The sequence below is a fragment of the Chiroxiphia lanceolata genome, chromosome 3, assembly GCF_009829145.1.
Source record: "Chiroxiphia lanceolata isolate bChiLan1 chromosome 3, bChiLan1.pri, whole genome shotgun sequence".
Taxonomy (NCBI): domain Eukaryota; kingdom Metazoa; phylum Chordata; class Aves; order Passeriformes; family Pipridae; genus Chiroxiphia; species Chiroxiphia lanceolata.
In genome coordinates this window covers 66772179-66796261 of record NC_045639.1, presented here as the reverse complement: position 1 = coordinate 66796261, position 24083 = coordinate 66772179, and the positions used below count along the sequence as shown (strand labels likewise).

At 38.3% G+C, this 24083-nt stretch overlaps 1 protein-coding gene across 2 annotated transcripts in view; it reads right to left on the bottom strand.

Annotated features, from left to right (window-relative positions):
• Nucleotides 1–2089: 2089 nt before the first annotated feature.
• The window catches only part of ROS1 (ROS proto-oncogene 1, receptor tyrosine kinase), a 72851-nt gene continuing 50857 nt past the window's right edge, over nt 2090–24083 (bottom strand). For both annotated transcript variants that reach the window (XM_032683292.1, XM_032683293.1), the window contains 6 exons: nt 21698–21827; nt 20646–20743; nt 19850–20053; nt 18577–18711; nt 13167–13330; nt 2090–3456 (listed from right to left, as the gene is read on the bottom strand). In XM_032683292.1, the coding sequence (XP_032539183.1) occupies nt 3311–3456; nt 13167–13330; nt 18577–18711; nt 19850–20053; nt 20646–20743; nt 21698–21827 (877 nt within the window). In that variant the 3' untranslated portion in view covers nt 2090–3310. The remainder of the gene's footprint in view (nt 3457–13166; nt 13331–18576; nt 18712–19849; nt 20054–20645; nt 20744–21697; nt 21828–24083) is intronic.

Below are 24083 nucleotides of genomic sequence, written 5' to 3'. Positions count from 1 at the left end.
GTGAGAATATGTGAACAGCAATGTAGACACCAAGGTCAGTGCAGAAGGAGGAGGTGCTCCAGGCGCCCGAGCTGAGGCCCCTGCAGCCTGTGGTGCAGGCCACGGTGTTGCAACTGTGCCCCTGCAGCCCATGGAGGACCATCAGGGTGCAGAGACCCACCTGCAGCCCACAGAGAAGCCCATGCTGGAGCAGGTGGATATCCAAAGGAGGCCGTGACCCTGTGGGAGGCTCAAGATGGAGCAGGGTCCTGCCAAGGACCTGCAGCCCATGGAGAAAGAAGCCCATGCTGGAGCAGGTTTTTCCCAGGTAGGACTTGTGGCCCCTGAGGGGGACCCACGCTGGTACAGCTTATTCATGAAGGACTGCACCCCACGGAGATGTGACCCATGGGACAGCAGTTTGGGAAGAACTGTTGCCTGTGGGATGGACTCACACCAGAGAGGTCTGTGAAGGACTGTCACCTGTGGAAAGGACCCCACAGGAGCAGGGGAAGGACTCCTCTTCCTGAGCAGCAGCAGAAAAAACAACTGACTGTAACCCCCATTCCCCATCTCCCTGCACCGCTGGAGGAGGAGGAGGTAGGGTTTGGAAGGAAAGGAGGAGGGGTGGGGGAAAGGTGTCTTTAAGATTATTTTACTTTTCACTCTTTTGCTCTGAACGTCTTAGTAATAAATTTAAGTAATATCCCCACTCTGAGTCTGTTTTGCCCGTGATGGTGATCAGTAAGTGACCTCTCCCAACTCTTAACTCACGAATCCTTAGCTGCTTTTTTTTCTCTCCTCTGTCCAGTTGCAGAGGGGAGTGAGAGAGCTGCTTTAGTGGGTACCTTGTGTCCAGCCAGGGTCAACCTACTACACTTGCCTAAGAAAGAATATGCTGAAGTGGTCTCTCATTATTATCATCTCTTATATGTGTCCAAAAGCAGCTGCAAAAGGTGCCATCAGGCCCTGGCTGCTTGAAGGTGAGATGTGACCTCCTGACAGTGAATAAATGTTGATGAGAAAAACATGAATAATCAAGAAGAGTTTTAATGAAAAGAGGAATCAACACCTCAATAAGATAGAGAAGGTGAAATGATTAAGATGTATAAAGAGAAGGGTGATACAAAAAGCTGAGGGATTAAGAAACTCTCTTCAAGTAGCATCATGGGTGGATGCAACTGAGGTTAAATTTGCATACATCAAATTCAGCCTTACTATAACTCAGTAGAAAAGTTGCATTTGCATACTTACTTCTTTAAGGCAGGAAAATGAGAGGGGGACAATGGAGTTATCACTGGTGTGTGAGCAGGGCCATGCTCATGGTCACACTGTATCACCGAGTATGACTCAGTTATGGGGAAGGTGTCTTCCACTGAATTCAGCAAGTTATAGATCAAGATCCTTAGATTTGGATTGATAAATTTGGGGTTTACCCAGTCCAATACATTTTTCATACTATGCACCAAAGGCATAGGTCACTGGCCAGTACCCTTAGATTTCACTTATTAGCAGTGTATTATTAGACTTGACACTTTCTTTCTCATCATGATGTTGTAAATCCTTCACTAAAACTAGCCTTGTCTTGCAACACTTACAAGATGTGAACAAAACAAGAATTTTCTTTCTGTACCAGTTTGGATATTTGTCACTACACCTGAAGGACATTACTCATGGTTGCTATCTGTTACCAATGCTCACCTTGCCCATTAACCCAGTTTACATGTTAGTTAGGCTCTTCCATGATCCTTTTCCAATGCAGACCTACACAAAACTGAATCCACTTGGGATGTCACACCACAGGCACTCGTGAGGACTGTGAAAGTTGTTGCCTAGACAAAATTTTAGCAGGATTGAAGGTTTCTCCTGCTAAAAAAAAAGATATCATATGAAGTCTCATTGTTTTCCCAAACCTTTGTGTGTGGTTTGCTGACTGATCAGTCTTCACTAGTTAAGTAGAATTACGCACACATTTGAAGACATCCGGGTGTGGTGATAAGGAACTGGGATCCTCCTCGTTTCTGGCTCACACATGCTACAGCTTAGTAAACATCAGTAATTTTATGTTATTGAAATGGAAGGAATAGCTGTACAACCAATCAAGAAGCACTTGAAGAGGAAGAAAACACAATACAGTATTTATTTTTTTATCTCTTGCTCACAGTCTGGTGAGAATAGCAAAGTGTTGCAATTGTTTTTATTAGCAAATCTATTTATATAATTACGAAATGCTTCAATGGGCTTTGTCAGGGACTTTGAAGAATCCTAATTCAAAATGTCTTAATTTCTATTTCATTTGAGTAAAACAGTCGAAGTCCAAATTTCTTGTTTATCTGTGTTGAATCTCCATTTAAGAAATTTTTTAAGCTTGACTTCAGTGGAGTTGCATCTTGAAAATGTATACATTCTGACATCAGATAGCACCATTACTACTCTCCAGTATGCCACATTATCAAATATTTGCATAAAATCATAGCATGTTTCTAGCTTCCTGAAAGATGTCAGCGAATAGCTCTGCATAATTGCTAACTACTGCTCATGATGAAAGGTTTCAAAAAGCTTATTCCTGTTTTTTATTCAGTAATGATTTAGACTTAATTTTATTATATACTTTGAGTTGATCTCGAAACACACCAAGGAAAAGTATCTCCCTTCACCCAGTCTCATAAAAAATAAGTGAGGATGATGAACATTAAAAAGGGAAAGTAAAAGAAATGTGAGAAAACAGAACTGTCCAGATTCACAGACCGTTTGCTGTGCAACTTAATATGCAAGATGATTGCAAGCATTTGTTTAAATTAAATAGTGAAGCAGACCATCTGCAGCAGTGGACAACCTTCATTGATTGCTTTCTGATTTGAAGCTCAGTATTTATGGTTTTTTTCAATTTTTAAAATCTTGCTTGTGCACGGTGAAGTTAGACTTCAACTTTTCGTTTTTTTTTCATGAACAAGCTGGTCTGCTCTTTGAAACAACATACCAGTGCTCCCTTTTTTTGAAGGACTGCCTGTACCTAAGGCATATGTGATTGCATAACTTTATTCAATACCACAGTAAAATCACTTATTGTCTGATACATGTTTTATTACCTTAAACTATCTCCTGTGTAAGCACCCAAACCATAACATGTAGAAAATGAAAGGATACATAATTGTTGTCTTATTCTGGTGCACATCATTCAGTATTTTATTATATTTTCTGGTAGCTTTATTAAAAAGTTGTTGGGGCTTTTTTTAAACACCTCTGTAAGTATGATGATGTGCAGAATATTTTCCTTTGCTTCTGTCTTCTCTGAAAGAGTTTTTCTCTTCTTTCTCTGGGGGAACCAAACTTAAGAAAGTTCAGTAGAATTGATGCTTCCTTGATCTTGTTTGCCTTCTTTGACTAATACCAAATAATTTAAGCCCTCTTGATTCCTTGTTTCCATTAATGTGGCTGAAAGAACACTGTCTGAATCTACATATGGAGTCTCATTATCTGCATTTAAAAAAAAAAAAGAAGAAAAAATGCAACAGCTCAATAATATACATATAGTTGTTGAAAGCAAATAAGATCAAACAGCTGTTGGAGAAAGCTGGTCTAGTGACTGCATAAGGAGTGACTGATGATTCAAATTCATGTTCTGCTGATGCCTGCGTGGATTAGAACTTTAAACAAATCACTTGGGGAAGGTTGGTCATCAGTATTCATACCTCCAGCGGCAGCAACACAGTTATGAATACCTGACTTGCTTCCTTTCATTGTAAAGATAAACTGCATAAAGCCAAAGTGATTTCAATCTGTACCTTTGTAGTAAACCTGCTAATAATACTGCTAAAGAGTCCTGTAACATAGGCAGTTTTATATCTACTAAATCATTATATACTGTCTCTCTAGACGACTTGTAGTATTCTGTCTTTCTAGAAGATTAAACTTGTCAATCCATTGTGGCTTTCCCATTTTTAAAAACTTTCTATTTTTCCTTAATTTGATACAGTTTATATATACATAGTTGCTTGAAATCTATTGCAGGGGATATATATTTTAAAAATATAAAAATGGTTAACTAAATGCTCAAGTTATAAATGTTGCTATTTTTTGCATTTACTACAACATGTACCTTTCTTTACTACACTCCCCCCTTATTTTACTTCATAAAAAGTTAACTTCGTGAAAAGTTAAGCATGTGACATTCAGGGCTATGTATTCAAAGGAATTGCAACTGTTGTGCTGTTCCACCAGGCAACACACAATTTATTATGCCACTATAATCACACATCTCCCCCAGTTATAAAGTGAGAAATGTGTTCCACATGCTAGAGTCCATTAGGCAATATTATCAGGAAAAGTCTGAAAGAGAATTTTGGTTTTAGAAACCCATTAGCAAGACAGGGTTGGGGACAAACTATAGCAAACTATGGTCACATACCACAGTGACTGACAGCAACGAAAAATAATTTGATACTCACTTTATCAGTTCAGGACTATTATGACAATATTTGGTAATTCAACCCCAACTAAGCCTTTACCAATCAGTTCAGCTCTTCTTTGTATTTGTTTTTTGTTTAATAAAACTTTTAATGGGAATCCCCAGGGGCAAGTTATTTTTAAAAAGGCACACAAGCAAATGCTGAGGGCACATTTACAGCAAACTCTTAAGAGGGAAACCTTAAAATAAAGACCCAAGTAAAACTGGGTATTTACAGACCAGACATATGCCGGCTGACCTGCCTAAGTATAGAACACTAGAGGAGCATTCAGATTTGTTTCCTGTATAAGTATCTGGAACTGATGAGGTGATGTTTACACAAATGTGAGTATGAGGTCACTGAGATATTTTTACCAGATATATAGATACATTACTAATTCTTTCCCCGACAGGTCTGAAGAACTACAGAATATATTAAATATTATAATCCTTTTTCAGCCTATGCACAACTGTGTTTCTCATTACAGAGAAAAAGATCTAAAAAATCAAATACTTTGCCTTGGTTTTACTTCTTGAGCTTTGGGAACGAAATAATCAAGAAAGTCTATTTTTGCAGAATATTCTTGTCATATCCAAAGAGGGAGGAAGAATACAGTGTTGATGACTTTTCTCCTATCACATGACGTATAAGATACACTGCCATTTTCACAATGAGATTTTTAACTGTAACTGCCCTTTCCTTCACTATTGACTCATCTCTTAGTGTAGTATTCAGTGCCTATGAAAGTTTAGCACCACTCTGCTGTACAAGCCACAGAAGTTGCACGAAGATCTCAAGTTATATAGTGCAATGCTGGACTGTTGTGTAAGTCAGCAAAGCAAGCAAATAATTTTTGCTGATTTACTTGGAGCAAAACAATGGATGGAGACAGAAAATACTGAAAATGAACAACTGAAGAAAAAAATCATGATAAGATGTGAAATTGCCTTAGAAATGTGAGGGCTAGAAGCACACCAGCACCTTGAGAAGCCATAAGTCAAGTCAGAGAATTTTGAATAATCTCTGGAACCTCGTTTCAAAAAACATTAAGAAATTAAAGGAAGAGAGAGAGAAACTGGAATGGGGAGGCAGGCCAGTATATTTATGAGATATCGTTATTTTCTCTTCAGTTTTAACATTGCTAAAATTAGTTGATTGATGTATAGTCATGCTGGGTTATACGTGAGTAAATGCAGGATAAACCATGTGATGTGATCCCCTCAGATTTCACAAGCAAAGCCTGGCTGGGTCAACAAAACACCCCAAGAGGAGACATCCAAGAAACACCTTCGTGGAATCTGAAGTCGTGCTGGGGAGTCAACTCCGAATGTTTAAATTCTGAGGGGTGAACTGCTGCATAGTGTAGAGTTACCCATGCTCACTTTAAACAACCTTCTTCAGGGCACGAGACAGGCTAGCTCTGTCAGTCCAGAGCTTTGTACAGGCTGAGAAGTACTCTGTTGAGAAGCAGGTTCCCACTGAGCTTTGAGCTGTCTCATGTAGACTGCTTCCAACAGCTAAAATGGTGAGTTCAAAACTCAGCATTTTACTTGGACAGACATGTCTCAGGTCTTAAATTCATGTTGCTTTGACTTTTCTGGACACTTTTCCTGGTAGTGCTGTGCTTAAAGCTTAAAGCTGATGTTTAAAGCTTGTGCATAAATCACAGCCTCTAGCTAAACTGCAGGTAAATTAATTATAATACATCTCTTGAGGAGTAGGCAGAAGCTTACTCTAGAGAGCCATGCATTAATTGACACAAGAAACTATTATCGCCTGACTCATACATAATGAGGAATAAAGTTTGCTTGCTTAGCCTCCTCTGAGGAGATTGGCCCTAACCTGATAAAATCTGTGCTTCCCCCTTCCCAGTCTCAGCATCTCAGTTAGCTACTTCCTGCCACAGAGTAGCCATGGTGCTGCCTCATGATTGCGGTGTCTTTCCTTGCCTGCTTAGTAGACTCTGAGGGCTCACAACATGTTTTGAAGTCCTGCCTGGAAGGGTGCAAATTTTTGTGATGTCTTGATAAGCAGAAGGGTTTTTTTGGTGTTTAAATTCAAGAAGGTGACAACACATAAGAAGAAAAATAATGTCAGTAGAAAAGCTGACTGGTAGAGACTGAACAAACTGATCTAGAGATGCTGATCTTCTATTACAGCTATTTCAGGACCAGATCCTCAGCTAGCATAAATTAACAAAGTCCATAGAAACCAGTGTGATACCACCAATTTACACCAGCTAAGTAGCCAGCCTGAGACATTACTGATTCTGGGTAACATAATCTCATGCAATGCTTAGCACCTTCACTGTGGTAAGGTATTTAGAAGTGCAGACACATTTGCTTTTTCTTATTAATACCTTCCTGTTTTTCTCATGCATACTCTGTCCTTTGTCACTGCCACACAAAGTATGTGGCAGTAAACAAGAGACGGGCTGCCTTACTGGCATGGCCACTGTGACCACATTCAAGAGGAGCACTTGATGACATATCTTTGTCAAGTCTATTGAACCTAGACTTCTCTACCTCAGCTGTGTTGGTTATCCCAAGGAGATAGTTCCTGTGTAGAGAACATTTTCCTGGTCCCTGATGGCCACCTGGAGCTAGAGGTGCTGTGTTTCAATTTCTGCACATTGCCAGTAAGAATATAAATAGAACAAATATATATCCGTTTTAATACTCCGCTCTGTATTATATATCAGTGGAGATATATCTGTGTTTCCTGTCTAATGAAGCATATGATCTTGCATGATTTGAGGATGACTCATGGAGCTTCGCTATTCTGTCAGACACTGAATGTGTTAAAAGTGACAATTTTGTTCATCTTACATTTCCTCAGCTCTAATCTGCTTGGAGCATTGACTACCTGCCTTTCTTTTTATTTTAATATGTTTTTTAGAGATCTGTGAACTGAAATCTCTGTGTGCAAGAAGCTGTCTGAGGAATTACACATATAAACATGATTCTTTTCTAGTTTATTATAATTAATAATATAAAAGCAACAAAAAAGACCAATTCCACATTTGTTGCAATGCAATAAGGCTATACAAATAGGAAAACACTTTCCTTCTCCAGGTCACAAAGTAGGACTCGTTTTACCAAGTTTTGAGGACCCATATCTTAAGTGTCCAATTTAAGCTCCTTGCCTAGGCTGTCTTTGCAGTCAACAGAGAGAGAAAGGAGGAATGAATCGCTTTGTGGAGATGCTTATTTTGCATCCTTGCCTTAATGCATTAACATCCTCTGAATGTGTCTACAACTCTCTGCTGACTATCAAACAGTCTAGACAGACAGTGTGAATGCAGTGCTTATGTTTTAGTTCCTTATACCTATCAACATCTGTCTACAGAGATGTCAGCTCTTATACATTATATCACGTGATTTTTTTTCCATCAGTTCAAGGCAAAGTATTAGCATGACTTTATTTGCAGCATCATATGGCTCACATGCATCCTCTGGAATCAAACAGCATTTATCTAGAGTACAAGTAAGATATCACACCATCAAGTCCCCCTTTTCCTGCAGTGTTGTAACCGCTCACTCTTTCAGAAGAAGCCTTTTCTCTGACCTCTGCTGGCTTTGGGTCAGCCACTCACTAAGCTAAGTGGGGAGAGGATTATTGAATTTCAGAAAAATACAAAGGAGACTAGATACAAGGTTTTAAAAATGTCTCTTATCAACACATCTGCTTTAGAGAAGCTTCCGTAATTACAGAAGCCCAAGTGATTACTTTACGTTCAGAGAGTTGTGTGGAACAGTTTTTAAAAGGCAGATGGGTTTAGGAAAATAAACTGATGGCTCTTACATGGGGAACAGAAAACAGGAGCTACTCAGTCAGCAGAGAGTGCAACATATAATTAATGATGAAATCACTGATTCTATATTTTAATATCAAATCCCCTCAGTGCAAAGTTTTGTACAGAGATTTTAAAAAAGTACAAATGACAGTTTTAGAAAGTACCTGAACTGCTGAAAGAATAAATACACTGAGTTACTGGCTTTGTAAAGAAAAGTAAAAAAAAAAAAAGGAAACACTACAAAATTCTAACTCTTTTATCTTCCCACATTTTTCAAGCAACATCTCCAGCTTAGGGATTTAAAAATCATTAAAAATTGTTTAAAAATAATTTTGAGGCCAAATGTGTTTCCTTTTAGTCTTTAGACTTTTACCCTGGATTTCATCCAACTGTCCTGCATCTTCTCTCACCAGAGGAGCTACTTTTTCTGAGCAATTAGACATTTTTTCCATATAGGACCAAAAGGGATTATGGGGAGCAGCCCTGATAAGAATAGTCCTCCTGGGTCATAAAGGCAAGGAGTCGCTCCAGCTGCTTAATGCCCAGTTGTCTGATGTCGGCAAAAATGTTTGCCAAATCAAACAGGTGTTTCCGTCTGTAAAGAGGCACTCTTGGGACCTGAAAAAATATAGTGCTGTCTTATATGTGCAAATGTAAAAACTTATGTCTGAAAATAGATGGTCCAGTTATTTTTACAGCAATGCAGAGCCATCCTTCTAGCACACTGCACCTCTTGTAAATGGGGGAAGAACAGACTATCTTTCAGCAATAAATGGGGACTCTGGTGACAGGGCCTCTGCTCAGTAAAGTCCCATTGAATTCAAAACCCACTGGTGTCTCAGTACTCAGTTGGTTAGTGCTGCCCTCACTCAAATAAATATCATTACTGCTAGTTTAAACCCACAATTAATGTCCTGGGAAAGCCTGTAAGAGCTAGAAGGAAAAACTCTAGACTGGCAGACCCTGGTCCTGAGTTTCCTTCCCTCCCTTCCAAAGCAGCAGTGCCAGGAGGTGCTGGTATTGCTCGGGCATATTTATTGACATTTGACACCTGCTTTAGAAGGGTGACTCTTGCAATAGCACAGCATGTGTCTCTTTTGCCATCCCCATGCTATCCTGTTAGAGTGCTGCCCAGACCACTAACATACTGTCTGTATTAGTTCACCCACACTTGCCATCTGTGTGTCACATTGCACTAGCATTAAGATTCTTGAGAAAATCTAGTGCTTCTCAGCTCTTCCACCTATGAAAAGCACTGACAGGATGTATGGATCTGTTAAAGGTGTGGCTACCTACAAGCAGGAAAGACTCAAGACAGTTTGGAAGATGTATGATTCCATGTAAGGTTAAGTATCACAGTTATTTTGAGGCATGTTGTTTCACTTTGCTTGACATTTGTCTCTTTCTTTTGGAACCAGGTCACCTGGTGAGAGCAAACATTTCTTGGCAGGAGGCTCATGATAGGAGTTTCATTACACACAAAGGCCAATGACCGTGTAACATTTTTGGAAAATGTTGTCCAGGACAATCCATCATGGAATAGTCTTTTGGATTTCTACTACTACAAACACAAGTACTTCACTTAGTTCCAGTTAAAAATTAGTGCAAATTTTTAAAATCACTTACTTATTATACAATATTTTACAAATTACAAACTAAGGCATATTCCAAGCCCTAAACTGTTTTCGACAGGGTCATAATGGAGAATGCATTTTAGTCTGGAAGCTCAGCTAGAATTTGAGTGGTCTTTTCTTGCTTAAATCAATCTTGCTTCCGGAGTCCACATTTCTCTGAACTCCACTGCATGAGATGTACACTGCCGGCAGAAAAACTGTTGAATTAATTTAAGGCTGGAGAGCTACAGAAAACTGACATGCAAGTCTCTCTGATCAGGTAATTCAACAACATTAAGACATCACCGGGACTCTAGACCTCCAGTCAAGTACACAGCAAAGGGAAGAATGGGGGAAAGCCAGAAGAAGAAACACAGCAGCTAGTGGTGAAAAGTCTAAGGCTCAGGGAGAGACTGTGCCAAGCATGAGCTCTGATAGCCAAAGCTCTACCTACACTGAATTACCCTGCTTACTGGAGTGGGCCTGATTTTACCAACTAAGTTACTGTAAACAGACTTAATGGAGTCTGATTTTAAAAGTGACCACCATCAACAGATTTCCTGAATGCAACATACATTATGGAGTACTACTATTATTAGGACAACCCTGAAAGTCCATTATACAACAACATTTTCTGCAGTAAACTAATTTTATCAATTTTTTATCATTTAAAGTGAAACTTTTCATGGAAGCCTCAATTCATATTTCCCTTTGCAACAACTTGGTCATTTCTAAGAATACTATTTCTGTTCCTGGCAAACAAACAAAGCAATGGCTTTTTCTCTGTGATCTCTGCTGTGTGGCAGAACCTGAAATCTTGGCATAGTAGTGTTTTTTACATTAAGAATATCTATTTGTCATCCCATTGAAAGCAATTATTTACCTAGATTGAGCAAGTTAACAGCAAGGGAAAGATCATGCTTAGTTGACACATGTTAAACAGAAATTTGCAGAGACTGAAACTAAAATTCTTTCATGTTACATCTGTGCCGCCTGCTTTACCAAAAGGACAGCAACCTATGTTCCAGCCCCTTTCCCCAATTCTAAGCAGCAAAAGGGTAGGCTTCTCTTTAGAATTTTCAGCCCTGCTAAAGATTTTAACAGATATTGATGTAATGCCACAAGAATTTCTTAACTCCCTTAGTTTTGATGTCTCTGTCACCTGTGGAGCTAGGGAACACAGCACAGAGATGTCTAATCTAGAAACCACAGTAGCTCAAGAGTAGGTGTGAGCAGTTGAATCAGTACAGCCCCGTATCCAGTGGATGTTGTGTTCCTGTAGCCAGCTGGATATTAAAGATCTAGGCTGAGATACTGTATCTGAGATGATGTATTTTGGACATGATCCTGAGCAATGTGTTTAAGGGACCCTGCTTGAGCAGTGATGTTGGACTAGATGATTTCCAGTGGTCCCTTCCAATCTTACCCACCCTGTGACTCTGTATTCACTCCATGAATATAGCAAGTCACCTAGACACCAGCCATCATTAGTGAAGAGTAAAGCAAAAGATGACTCCTTTCATGCTAGGATACATGTCTAAAACATAGGAGTTATCACTTTCTGGAGATATCTGTTTCTACTCCTGACTACAGAGCTATCTAGAAGAGTATCTTAGATGAGACTCCTAGCTTGTAGACAGCTGCATTTAGGTGAGATAAAGTCTATTAGCTAAAGGCTATTAGCTTGGGCATACCGCCTAATTAATTGGCTGTACTCCTCTCCTGAGCTAATGCCAGGCTTAGATTTGTGCCAGACTAAGTATCTCTTTCCTGAATGCCACTATTCAGAACAAAGATACCCTTAAAGAAACTAAGGAATTCCAATGTATGCAAATAAACAAAGCTTTTCATTATAGCCTAAGGGTGAAAAAACAGCTGTTAAAAAAGCATGAAATGATAGGTTATCAGTGCTGGCTTACTTTGACCCTACCACGTCTTTATAAAGATTTTAGTCTTGCAATGACATGTAAACATGTCATACACAGACTGGATCTGACATATAGAGAAATCAAGATGGGCATAAATGGACATTTATAAAGCTACACAAAATGATAAAGATTAGCAAAATATCAAATAGACTAGCATTAAGTGAGCACTGGACAATGTCAGTGAATTGAATACAGGTAGTGTCCTGCAGAAAAATGTCTATGTAATTGTGTAATTGAGTACTGTGATGGATCAGGAAGTTTTTAAGAAAAGACAAAATACTAAAGAATCAAAACTGTTCGTGAAGCAGGGTGAGTTCCTAGTTCAACAACAATTTTTGAAGGGGGGAAAAGAAAAATCCACAAAAATTCCCACCAAAAAAAGTCTTTAGATATTTTAGAAAAAGACAGGTTTGGGATTTTTTTCCATTTTTCGGAATGGAAATTACCTCTTTTGCCATTCAACATTTTTCTTTAGAAAACCATAGAATGTAAACAGATCAAATGAGAAAAAAAAGAGATCTGTGAAACAAAAGTGAAATATTTGAACTGATAAAAACTTTCTTTTTGCAGATTCAGATCCATTGTTTGCTAATATTTGTCACTTTCTCAATTTAATTAGTCAGGAATTACTGCAGGATGTGAAGAGATTGTTGTTCTGGTCTAGTCAGGCATTCATTTCCATATTTAGGTGATTTAAATCACAGTTGCATAGACAGATTCAAATTTAGCACCACTTATTTTTTTTTAATTCCTGCCTTCACAACATGAATAATGTTCTTACATAATGGACTTTGTCGTGTCCCATATCTTAAGTGTGTCTTCCCTAACATCACCTAGTTTGTTCATTCACAGTGTGCAGAGCACGGGGAAGACCTGACTCTATCACAGTTTGGGCTTGGATAAAGGCTGCCATACTTGGGAACCTAAATTATGCCTCACTTTCAGGAGACTACCGAATCAGTAGTCCTATAGTAAGTGTCTAACAGCTGTGTTTACCAGATGGAGAGGGTGCAGATGCCTTTGAAATTGAGACAGATTTCCACACAGAAGCCTTCTAAGGCTCTCCTGGTTGTACATGGAACTTAAACATTTACTTTAGTGGAACAGAGCTGTGAAGTATCAAAAATTTAGATGCAAGTTGGATGTCCCTGTGAGTCAGGCTCAGTTGCAACCTCATTTGGGCCTTTTTGTTTGGTAATCTTACACATACTTTATCTAATGCATTGTACCTAGTGGCACCTAATGAATCCTTACAAGTTCATTATGACCAAGGTACATCTTTGCTGTTTCCATTTTACAGGCAAAGAATTTGAGACAGTGACAAATGCAATGAAAAGCACTGTTGAATTCCACTTTGCTCACAGGGAAGAGGCCATAAGAACAGGTGCTGGCCCAGACTCACTTTCAAAAGCTTGGTTTATGACTCCAGTTGATGCCTCTTTGTCTTCAAGGTAGTGGGTGAAGGACAGTGGACAGCGTCTTATCTCTTGCAGTTTGGCATGAATATAAGAGAAAGTAGGTCTGTTGTGAGGTTCTCGAGACCAGCATCTTGTCACTAAATCACATCTGAAAAAGAAAAATTTACAATGCAAACATTAATGATAATAGTATCATTCATCTCAACACTTACCATTAAACATCTGAGAAGCAAGCTTGGCCTTAAAACTTTCTATGTGGTACAAAGATTATCATCAGCTGCTGAGGAAAGGAAAAACAAATTAAAGATCAGATGTCAGGAATACTCACCTTGAAACCTTTTAATTTTTCAAAGATGGATATTTTTGAGATTGGGAGCAGCTATAACATAAAAACAACAAACAACCAACAATAACAACAAAACACAAAAAAACTCCCCACCACTAGAAACCACACTTGCCATTAACATCTACTCTCACCAAAGAAGCCAAAATATTTTCTAAGGAAGCAGAGAAGGAGGAATTCTCTCACAGAAAAAAAATGCATAAATCCAGAAATGAACCTGAAGTTTTCAACTTATTTAATCCTCCTTCAACTCATGTTACCTCAAATTTAGAGGAAGTTCAAGGCAAACCCTCCAGCACAGAGAGTGTTAATGTAGATTTCTGCCTCCAGACCAAAACAAAGTGGAGTAAGTTTTCCCATCAAAGGCAAAAATGGTATAAGTTTCCTCTGGGTGCAGGGATTCTAGTCCACCTTGTACTACACTATCTCTACCATTCAGTGGAAAACTTTACCTCCTGTTTGTATAAAGGATAGGGCTGTTTTTTATTCCTTAGTCAAGGTGAGTTTATGCTACACAAAACCAAATCCTACAAAAGCCAGTGGGAGACAGGCTGAAAATCAAAACACAGCCAACACCTGGACATGCTAAGTGTTGGGAGTGGAAAGAGGTCTTAGAGTCTCAAAACCAGAAAGCAGTCAGTGAAAGGCCTGTTCAGGAAGCTGCTCATGGAATGTGGAGCATTTACCTCTAAGCCCTAAGTTCAAACCCTCCCCTGACAAACACTCTCCCAAACCTACTGCTATGTGATACCAGGCATTACTCTGTTATGTGAAATGAATTGGCTTGCTCAGATCCTTGCTTATCCATCTTAAAAAGATAAATGCTGTCCTTCACCACAACTGGGTATTTTACAAAACCCTTAGTGACAGCTGGGAAAAATCTCTTGACTTCTGATTTTTCAATGATATTATTCATTAAAATATTAGTGTTGGATGATAATGTGAGTAGAAAAATTGTTTCAGAACCGTTTTTCATTGACCTGTATCTAGTGATTTCCAAGTTGAACAGAGTGATTCTGTTTTTTGAAAATGATCCCAGGACATTTTGCAAATCCATTTTAAGAATCTAATAAATGGTAGTGACTTCATAATGCTCTGAATCACTTCATCTGCTTGCTTTCAGGTGTACTGGTTATTGATGACGCTGGAAATATAGACAGAAAAGTACGGAATAGGACTTAAAATGAGGTTAAAGAGTTGGTTTTCCTACTGCTGTCTGCAAAATGTCACACTAAATTCCAGCCTTGGATGCTAGAAGCCAAGCCATCTGCTTTCTGGTTGTGATTGTTGGTAGGATATCCAAGCAAAATACATGAATTCAGATGCTGTGCTCCACCAGGTTAGCACCTGGGATCTCATGAGCAGAGCCTTGTGGAAGGTGTAGCAATGAAGTAAAAGAGCTGATGGAGTACACTGCTCCTTCAGCTGAAAGGAAGAAACAGCCAGCCATAAGCCAACAGAAGAAAGAAACAGGAAATGATATGTAAGTCATAGACTTGTAGAATGTTTTGGGTTAGAAGGGACCTTCAAGGATGATCTAGTCCAACCTGCCAGCCGTGTGCAGGGACATCTTCCACTAGACCAGGTTGTTCAAAGTCCCATCCAACCTGGCCTTGAACAGCTCCAGGGATGGTATATCCACAACTTCTCTGGGCAACTTGTTTCAGTCTTTCACCACTCTTATCATAAAAAAATTCTTCCTTATATACAATCTAAATCTACCTTCTTTTAATTTATGAAACAAGAACATCATGAGTGTGGATTCTGAATATTTTTGTATTCCTATTACCAATCACTGTCTTTATAAATAACTAATTTTTTATTGGACAATCTGCTTTATAAAGAAGTTCAGTTTTGCTATGGAGTGGGGATATTAATTGTTGCTGAAACATTCAGTACTGTAATTTTCTCTTTTTAATTATATTTCATATTTTTATTTACTAAATTAAATTACTTGTTAGTTGTCTTAAAATATCAATACCAGATAGAACTTGTATTTTTCACCAAGTATTTAATTCAGGTAGGCTTTAGGTTTCTAATGACAAAAACTTTCATGCTGTCTCAAAATATATCTGCAAATTTTGCATGTACAGCTATTTGTGGCACAATATTTAGCTTTCAAGTCATGCTATGATACTGAAAGCTTTAAGTCACACAACGTAAACTTCCACTAGCTCAGAAATGCATCAGCATGAGGTCAATCGAGACAGTGAAAGCCAGGTAAATATGCCAAGTTGCTTATACAAAATAGCTTTTACCCTGGACATATTCCTATATATTTGGGGATCCAAACATATGTTGGCAAACAGTGCATCATTTTAGCATAAGAAAGAGACTCGGAGGATTCCCCTACATTATAGGGAAAGCCTTTCAGGAAAAAAGTAAAAAATAACAGTTCCAAACACAGCATCAGCTAAAGGTTTATGTTAGGTTTAAGAACTAGCCTTTACACCTACATGTAAACCTACACACCTACACTTCACACCTGTGTTTTATCTGGGTGCAACTGACAACCGTACGTCCAATAGAGCTGCATACAGGGGGCAAATTAAATTTCAAGGGCCTGGAAAAAAAAACAACTAATACTCAGTATCCAGTCCTGGAAGCTGAAAGTGAACAATTCCTGAAATGTGCTATAGCACAGAGAAGCTACAGGGCAGCATTATCAATTTTTTCTCCCATGAAATGGAAAATATAATCAATGTGGGATTTTCTCAGAAAAAGTTGTTACGATGAAGAAGAGTCTCTGCTTTCATCTGATGCATTCTGATCAAGGCCTTCTTCTCTCTCATTCTCTTAGTCCCTCCAGGGGGCCATTCCCAGAGACAAATAGCAAAAAGCTTTTAGTTACCAAACTAAAATTTCTTCATCAAAGTCAGTTGTGTAAGCTTGCATGGGACTGAGTATTTTGTGAAACTGCAAAATCAGGTCAGCAAGTGGTATGGTGCTTGTACAAATTCCCTTGACGGTAATCCACAGACTTTGAGGATCTATGTTAGCTCAGATCAGTCCAAACCTTGGTATTCTCTTGCATGCAAGTCTCACACTCAAATGATTGTACCAGATGTGGATCGGACTGCAAATGTAGCTCCATTTATAGATCTAATTCATATTTCAATAAATGAGTATCATTTATAGGTCCCCAAGCCCCTTTTTCCAATTCATTACCAAGATTTACCTAACCACACTTCTTTGGGGAAGAGTAGATGATTAATCCCTGGAGCAAAATCTTGTGGAGGTAAGGGAGAGAATTTCTCACCCTGCCAAAAAAAAATCCCAATCCCACTTTCTTAGTGCTTTTTCACCCCAAGGTTTCTGTGCCAGCCCTACTTGCACTTGCAAGTGTAAGCCTACCACAGATTCCTAAACACTTCTCAGCTGAAGTACTTTGGCCTTTGAACTCTTTTCCTGTCAGTGATGGTTTGTTTTGTCAAATGACAATGAGCAAGCCAAAGTGCCGAGGAGACAATTACTGACGGCTGGTGTCCTGATGCAGGTTCAAAACCTCAAGGAGGGAAACAGGAATGTCAAGAATCCCAGCATGCCATTAATGACCTAGGAAAGCAGCAAAAAGCTATTTATGCTACTGACAGAAGCTGCATGCAGGTGCTGAGTGTTCACCAAATGAGATAAAAGATGGTACAAGAGCCTAAGCTCATCAGCTCCTTGGCTTTCCCACTATTAGACATTGATCCCACTATTAAGTTACAGCAGGCAGACCAGTATTTAAGCCCTATGCTATGCTAAGTTCAAGATCTGGCACCTTAAAAATTGCTTCAAGCAAAGTTTTCTTAAGATTTGGTCACTTGTTTTAAGGCAACTTATGAGCCTTTTCTTAAGCTTGAATGTCAGATTAGTACAGGGATATAGCTGCCTCCTATGCTTTTTTATTTGCAGGAGAGCTGTCAGAAACTTTTTGAGGAAACTTTTTTCAGCAGATCTCGAAAATAAAATGGCTTTGGGCTCTCATTTGTTCTGTGACTTCCAGTTTTCCCTCTGTTCTTAAAATTTTAATCTCTTCAATTTTCCAGTTCCTCCAAGTGCTAAAGCTTGGGGGTTTTTGGTTTTATTTGGTTTGGTTTGATTTGGGATTTATTAATTGCTACTATGATGTTTCAGCTATATCTACATAATGATAAATAATCATCTTTTTTGAAATTCAGAGCATGGTAATTGACTGTGAAATCTATCAGAGAAATACTGGTTTTTCAATCACAGGATTATTCTCAAGCCTTTTCCTCAGCCCCAGGAGTAAGAATTGTTCAGTAGCCTCTCCTATTTGTAGGACCAGCTGTCACGTGCATTGTTGGGACAGAGTGGGTAATAAAGAAATTGAGAAATGAAATTAGACAATATTGAGTGATTGTTGAGTTCACATTCAGCTTCCTCCTTTACACACTACTCATCAGTATGGGTTTGATCCACTAGATGTATTTATTTTATTCTTTTAATTGCAAGAATTTTGCAACTAAACCCAAATTTTGTGCTCAAGAGACAAATAGAAATTCAAGGCTTTATTTATCCAGCCTAGCTAAAGACTAAGCAGAATTGCAGACTTCCCTTTTCCTGTACTGCTTCAGCTTTTCTTATTGGTTTTTGCAAGAGTTCTATCTATAAAGAGAGCACAGGTTATTTTTCACATATGTTCTAGTATTAGCCTAATTCCTGCATCTACCATTGAGAAAGCCAGTTATATCTACTGTTACTAGACCAGTAAATTCTTTTTTGAAACCATCTTAACTTTTAACCAATACCATCAGGTACTCCCAGCCTGTTCTCACATTACTACCGGATTCATGCCCAAGACTGACTTTATATTGTCCCTGAAACTCTATTTAAAAGACCAGTATTCACCATTCAACTTCAACACTTATATTCTTGTTCACAGGCTGCACTGCTGGATGAATTAACAGGAGGTTGGCAGCTACCAGTGCTAGCTGTTTTATTGGAAACAAAAAGGAACAATGTTGAGCTCTGCGTGGGTATGACTGGCAACAAGTCTCTTGCTTCTTATAAATATTATTAACAACATTTAAACAAAATTAACTTACAGGTCATCAGGACAATTGTTTGGAGATTCCAACCTTCCTCCTGATCGTACATGGTGTAAAACTTCTGTATTGGACAAACCCGGATATGGCTGTTGACCCAAAGTTAGTGTTTCCCACACTAGTATTCCAAAAGCCCTAGAAAGCACCACCAAGAAATAAAAAAAAAAAAAAAAAAGAAAGAAAAATTAATAGCCATAGTCATCATGAATAATCTCCTTATTAACAGCTAAAATATGCCTAACCTAAGAATAAGACTCAGAAAAATTAAGTTAGAAGCCTTAATTTGTTGTTGTCCCTAAACCAGTCTCTGGAACAGCTAAAATAGATGTGTAGAACCGACCCGCTTTCCCAGACTCAATGAGATGCAGCTCAGAAGACATTGAGTACCCACATCTTCCCTGGGCAACACTGCCTGATTGAGCATGTCCTCACTTAAACAAGTGTTTAGAAATCTCTAAACATGTTTTAAATGGAGAGAGACAAGTTCTCCTAAGCCCCACTCATGGAGTAATCAGCACCTCATTTAGTTTGGCACAGAGCACTAAACGACTTGCTTAGATAAGTGCAAGAGTGGCAGTCAAATGGATTGCTGCAGGGGCTGAGGACTTGGGCAAGACTGGTGGGTACAACCCACCCGAGTACCTATGGCCACGAAATCTAAACTTGTGTGAATCAGGTTTTGTGGATCTAGTTTTATTTGGGTTTTTTTTTTCATGTCTCTGACAGTGGGTCTCTTCTTCTTCACTATACACTCAAAGTTACTGAAATACACACTTTAGGTAAACCTCCACGGTAAAGTGCTTTGACCTTCCCCTGATGACACTGAGAAAGTTGATCTTCAAAATAAAGAAGTCACTTGAAGAGGGTAAAATGGTAAGGGTATTTGGCGGTAGGAATGAAGTGCCAATAAACCTAATGGAAAACAAAATGGAACAGCATAAAGGCAGTCGACTCACTGTCCAATCAAGTAAAAACCACATTGTGGACCTAGTACAAAATTGTTTAAGTGACATAAGCAACATTCACGACTTTGAATCCAGAATCCAAAGTTAGAGCTCAAAGCATAAAAAAATATACCCATAATATATATCATATATTTGTAGTGCCAAACTTTTCATTAGCCCACTAAAATATCACTTAGGAGGAAATCTGTCTTAGCCTAACAATTATTAGAGATGGAAATATACAACCTTGTAATTCCTCCTACGAACTAATATTTTCTTGACGTGGGATTTAATATTATTCCCACAGTTGTGTAGCTGCTGTAACTCACCAGACATCAGAATGATTTGTAAAGACTCCATCAATAAGGCTTTCAGGAGCCATCCATCTGACAGGGAGTAGGCCTTCTCCTCTTTTCCTGTAATAATCATTTTTGTAGACATCTCTGGCAAGCCCAAAATCACCAATCTTTACTATCCGGGAGGAGCTCTCATATTCCTTCTCAGACACAAGGCAGTTGCGAGCAGCCAGGTCCCTGATTTGTAAGGCAGAAAAAAAGAGGATGGAATTTGCGTTGCAGAATAACTCAGGTCTGTAAGTCACGTGGTTCAACCCTCACAAGGTTGGATCATGGGACTTCAGACCTCACTTAGTTTAGTTTGGCATATCTTCAAGACTGGAGATGACGCAACCCCTCTGGACAATCTGTTTCAGTGGTTGATCTTGCATTGTGAACAACATTATCTAATATCCTTCACTGTAAGTTGTACCTGTTACTTCTCGTCTTTTCCCTGTACTTCTCTGAGAAAAGTCTGTGTCCTCTAAAGCTACCCATTGGACAGATGAGGACAGTAAATTGGATCTCTCCACTTGCCCTTCTCTCTGTTGCACAGGGTATGATTCTTGCCAAGGGTTCAATAAGCCCTGGATTCAGATCTTAGAGTAGCCCAGCATTTTGAGAGAGATCTGCAGATGATATTTAGTGGTAAAGTGTAACATTAGATTTTACTCCAGTGCTCTCCCCTTTCCAGTTACATTGTAACACCTTTCTAGGCATTTTTTCCCAGGTAAGATGATCAGTCCTGATTCTGTGGGTAAACCTGTGAAGACTAACGTAAGTTCTGTACCTGTGTATAAAATGCATTTTCTCTAAATAGACACAGCCTTTGCAAACATCCAAACATATATCCAAGAGGTCAGTCACTGTCAGTAAAGGGTTCTGGAGCTACAAGAAAGAAAGACAGAGGTTAATCATGCATTTCAGCTTTACCAACTCAGAATGACAACCTCCCTATGCAAAGATGGTATTGTTTCCTCATTTGAAATGTGTAGGATTTTTCCAAAAGAGTAGAAGCAGAGGTGTAAAATCTCTGTATGTCAATAGAGATTAATTAGGAGCAGGGTAAACTGCCAAATCACTACACTATAAGGAAGATGAATGCATCCTGTTCTTTGATTTGGGACTAAAAATATCCTAGGACCTTCAGAGCTTTGGAAGAAATGGGATCCTGAAAATTTCCTCCCACTATCAGATCAGGTTTTCTTGTTGCTGTATTAATCAGCGTGGTGTATTTCTAGTAGAGTACATGTATATACATATCAGTACAGTTCAATACTGACTGTGGATTTGATCTGATCATGTAAATGAACTGTACAATTGCTATTATGATATAAAATTTCATTGTTGAGTCATTTTGACCTACAATCCTACCATCCACATTTTTAATCTGCATGCTAACTATGTAAAAATTTACTTCAAATTGTTCATTCTTTATTCTTTTCTCTTTCCTTCTAAAGAATTTGAGGATATGGGGATAGTATCTTCTTATATGTCTGGACTATACCTCACACCTTAATGATACTGCTATTATTTAAAGACAAAAAATCCCTACGATGCCTAGTAGACCACATACATGACCACCATTATTTATGATCACTTTCCAAAAGGACTGGTTATGATTTTGACAGAGAGAAATTCAGCAGACATCTCATGACTGAAACCATGATTTTGGTCAGTAATCTAATGACATTCACTCTTATTCACAGCACCACTGAATGCAAGATTGGCACTCAACACTGATGTCTCAGGGTGTTAAGGAAAAACCAAGTCAGACTTTACAGGTACAGAAACAGCTGAACGTCAGCATGGACTTTGAGAAAGGGCAGTTCCTTACCCTACCTTTTGTTTTCTGGCTCCTCGTAAATAGTTAAGTAGATCCCCTCCTTCCATCAGCTCCAGTATAAGATACTGAGGTTCATTTAACAGGCACACACCGAGTAACTTCAGAATGTGGGGATGATCAAATTTACTAAAGAGAAGGAAACAATTGTAAGACTACAGATGAGAAATCCAGCTGGTTGATAGTTAACAAAATGTATATGGCTGTAAGCAATGAATGAGCAGTTTGGCTTTTACAATCCTGCCTCTACGAACAACATGATTCAGTAACTCACGGTGCCTAGATTTGCTCGGTCATGGAGAGAATTCAGGGACATCCCTTCAAAACACAGGCTTACACTGTCTTTGACAGGCACTCTAATACATGTACCTATATTAAAAGCACACTTCATTCTATTTCCAGGAAACAAAGAAAGGTAGCCAAATGGCATTTTCTTCTGGAAATAATGTGATTTGCCACCTGTACCTTGAAAGTATCTATGTTATTTTAATAAATTACTTTTACTACTATATTCATAGTAGAACTGATGATTCAGAAAAATGCACAGAGAAAGGTAAAAGCACAAGGTGCAATATATAATTTTCACAATTCAGAGGGGAATGGTTTTTCACAGTACATTTTCAAGAGAAACAAAATACACATGACAAATACTTGTAGGTATACGAGTAATTGTCTGTGTGTGCCTAAAAAGACAAAGATTTCCACAAAGGAATTGGCACTCTCAGACCTAGCACTTTTTAAAGAACAAAGAATATTTTTGCTTCTGTCAGTGCCTTTGTTTTTACAATCACATCTCTTGTTTTAGAAAATGGTTTTGCTTCTCACCACTGTGTGAAAGCACTTGCACCAGCAGTCAGAGAAACTTGACTCTACTGGGAGAAGTGATGGTGTCCAAAATGCTGTCAAATGCACAAGTGTAAACAAATAAAGCAGAGGGACATTTTCCTTCTAACCTCTTTTAATTCATGTAGTCTCAGGTATGGGCAAAACTTTAGCAAAAAGTGTGATTTAGAATTTGACAGTTGCCCCTGGCCCCTAGCACATACCTCTCACTCAGACAAATTTTGGCACTTTCAGGAACAAAAAGAGGGGAAGGAGCACCTGGCATTTTCCTTACAACAAATACAGACCTTTCTCCACTGAGTCGTCATTCCTTACTTCCCAAGTGATGGGATACAGACAAGGATTTCCTACATATATTTGTACACAAATGACTCACCAATTACCAATAACAAATTACTTTTTGTAATAGAGACAACTCAATTTCCCCACTGCTGCATAGCAACAATAGAAGTACTAAATAGTCCTATATTCAGCTTAACTGAGCCAGTATGCATAGCATTACAATCCAAATTTTAATGAACATCCAAAAAGGCAAGCAAAATAAAAGTTGCTCTTTTAAATCTTACATCAAGGTTTGTAAACAATCAGATCTACTTATTTTTCCTTTCTATGCTTGATTTCATTTATGAGACCTTACAGATGAACAAAAAGAAAAATCATTAAGTTTTCCATGTGTGAACTAAGTTATTTTTCATATTAAAAAAAATAATAAAAATATATCTTTTTATTGTTATTGTTTAATGACTACTAGAAATATGTAATACTTAAACTTTTCTATTCTTTTAATTTCTCTGACTCATTTTATTGGTGTACACATTAATGTTTACATTTAAATGCAATAATTTTCAATTATATATTCTTCCAGGATTTCTGGGTTTGGATTATTACGTGCAACAAGAACGTAGAATTGGGGAAGTTTCAGAGACTTCAACTATGGGTCCATATAATTTCCATACTACACAGAAAAGAGACCTTAACTGGGTTTATGACTGCTAGATAAACTGAAGAAAGATTATAAGACATTTACACACAACTGCTACTGTTTATAATTAATTTTTGCTTTAATGACATGGTTACATTTTGGTTTTCACAAACCTTTTACCCCATTCAGGTACAGCACGTGGGAAAAGTTAGGCAAAAAATGCAAGATTTTTTTTAAATATGTAACCAAAAATAGGATGCTGTGAAAACCAATTTCAAATTTAAAACCACAACATTTTCTGTGCATGATATAAAATCCTTAATTTTTTAAAAAATGCTTCTAATTCCACATTCATGAAATAAAAGTCAAAGTGCAGAGGTGTGTCTGAAAGTTAAACTACGCTCTTGGTCCTATGTTACCAGCTGAAAACTTCAGTTGTACTTCTGCTCGTTTCTGTGGAGACTCTGGAAAACCAGATTTTCAGCTGAAACATAAACCTTTCTGTGTGACCTTCTTGCATTGGTGACAGATTCATTAAGTCTACCTCAATAGAAAAGGTATGTGGCAGCCTCTAGTGGTAAATATGAACATTTTTTAGAAACAATTTCCACAGTAAGTTA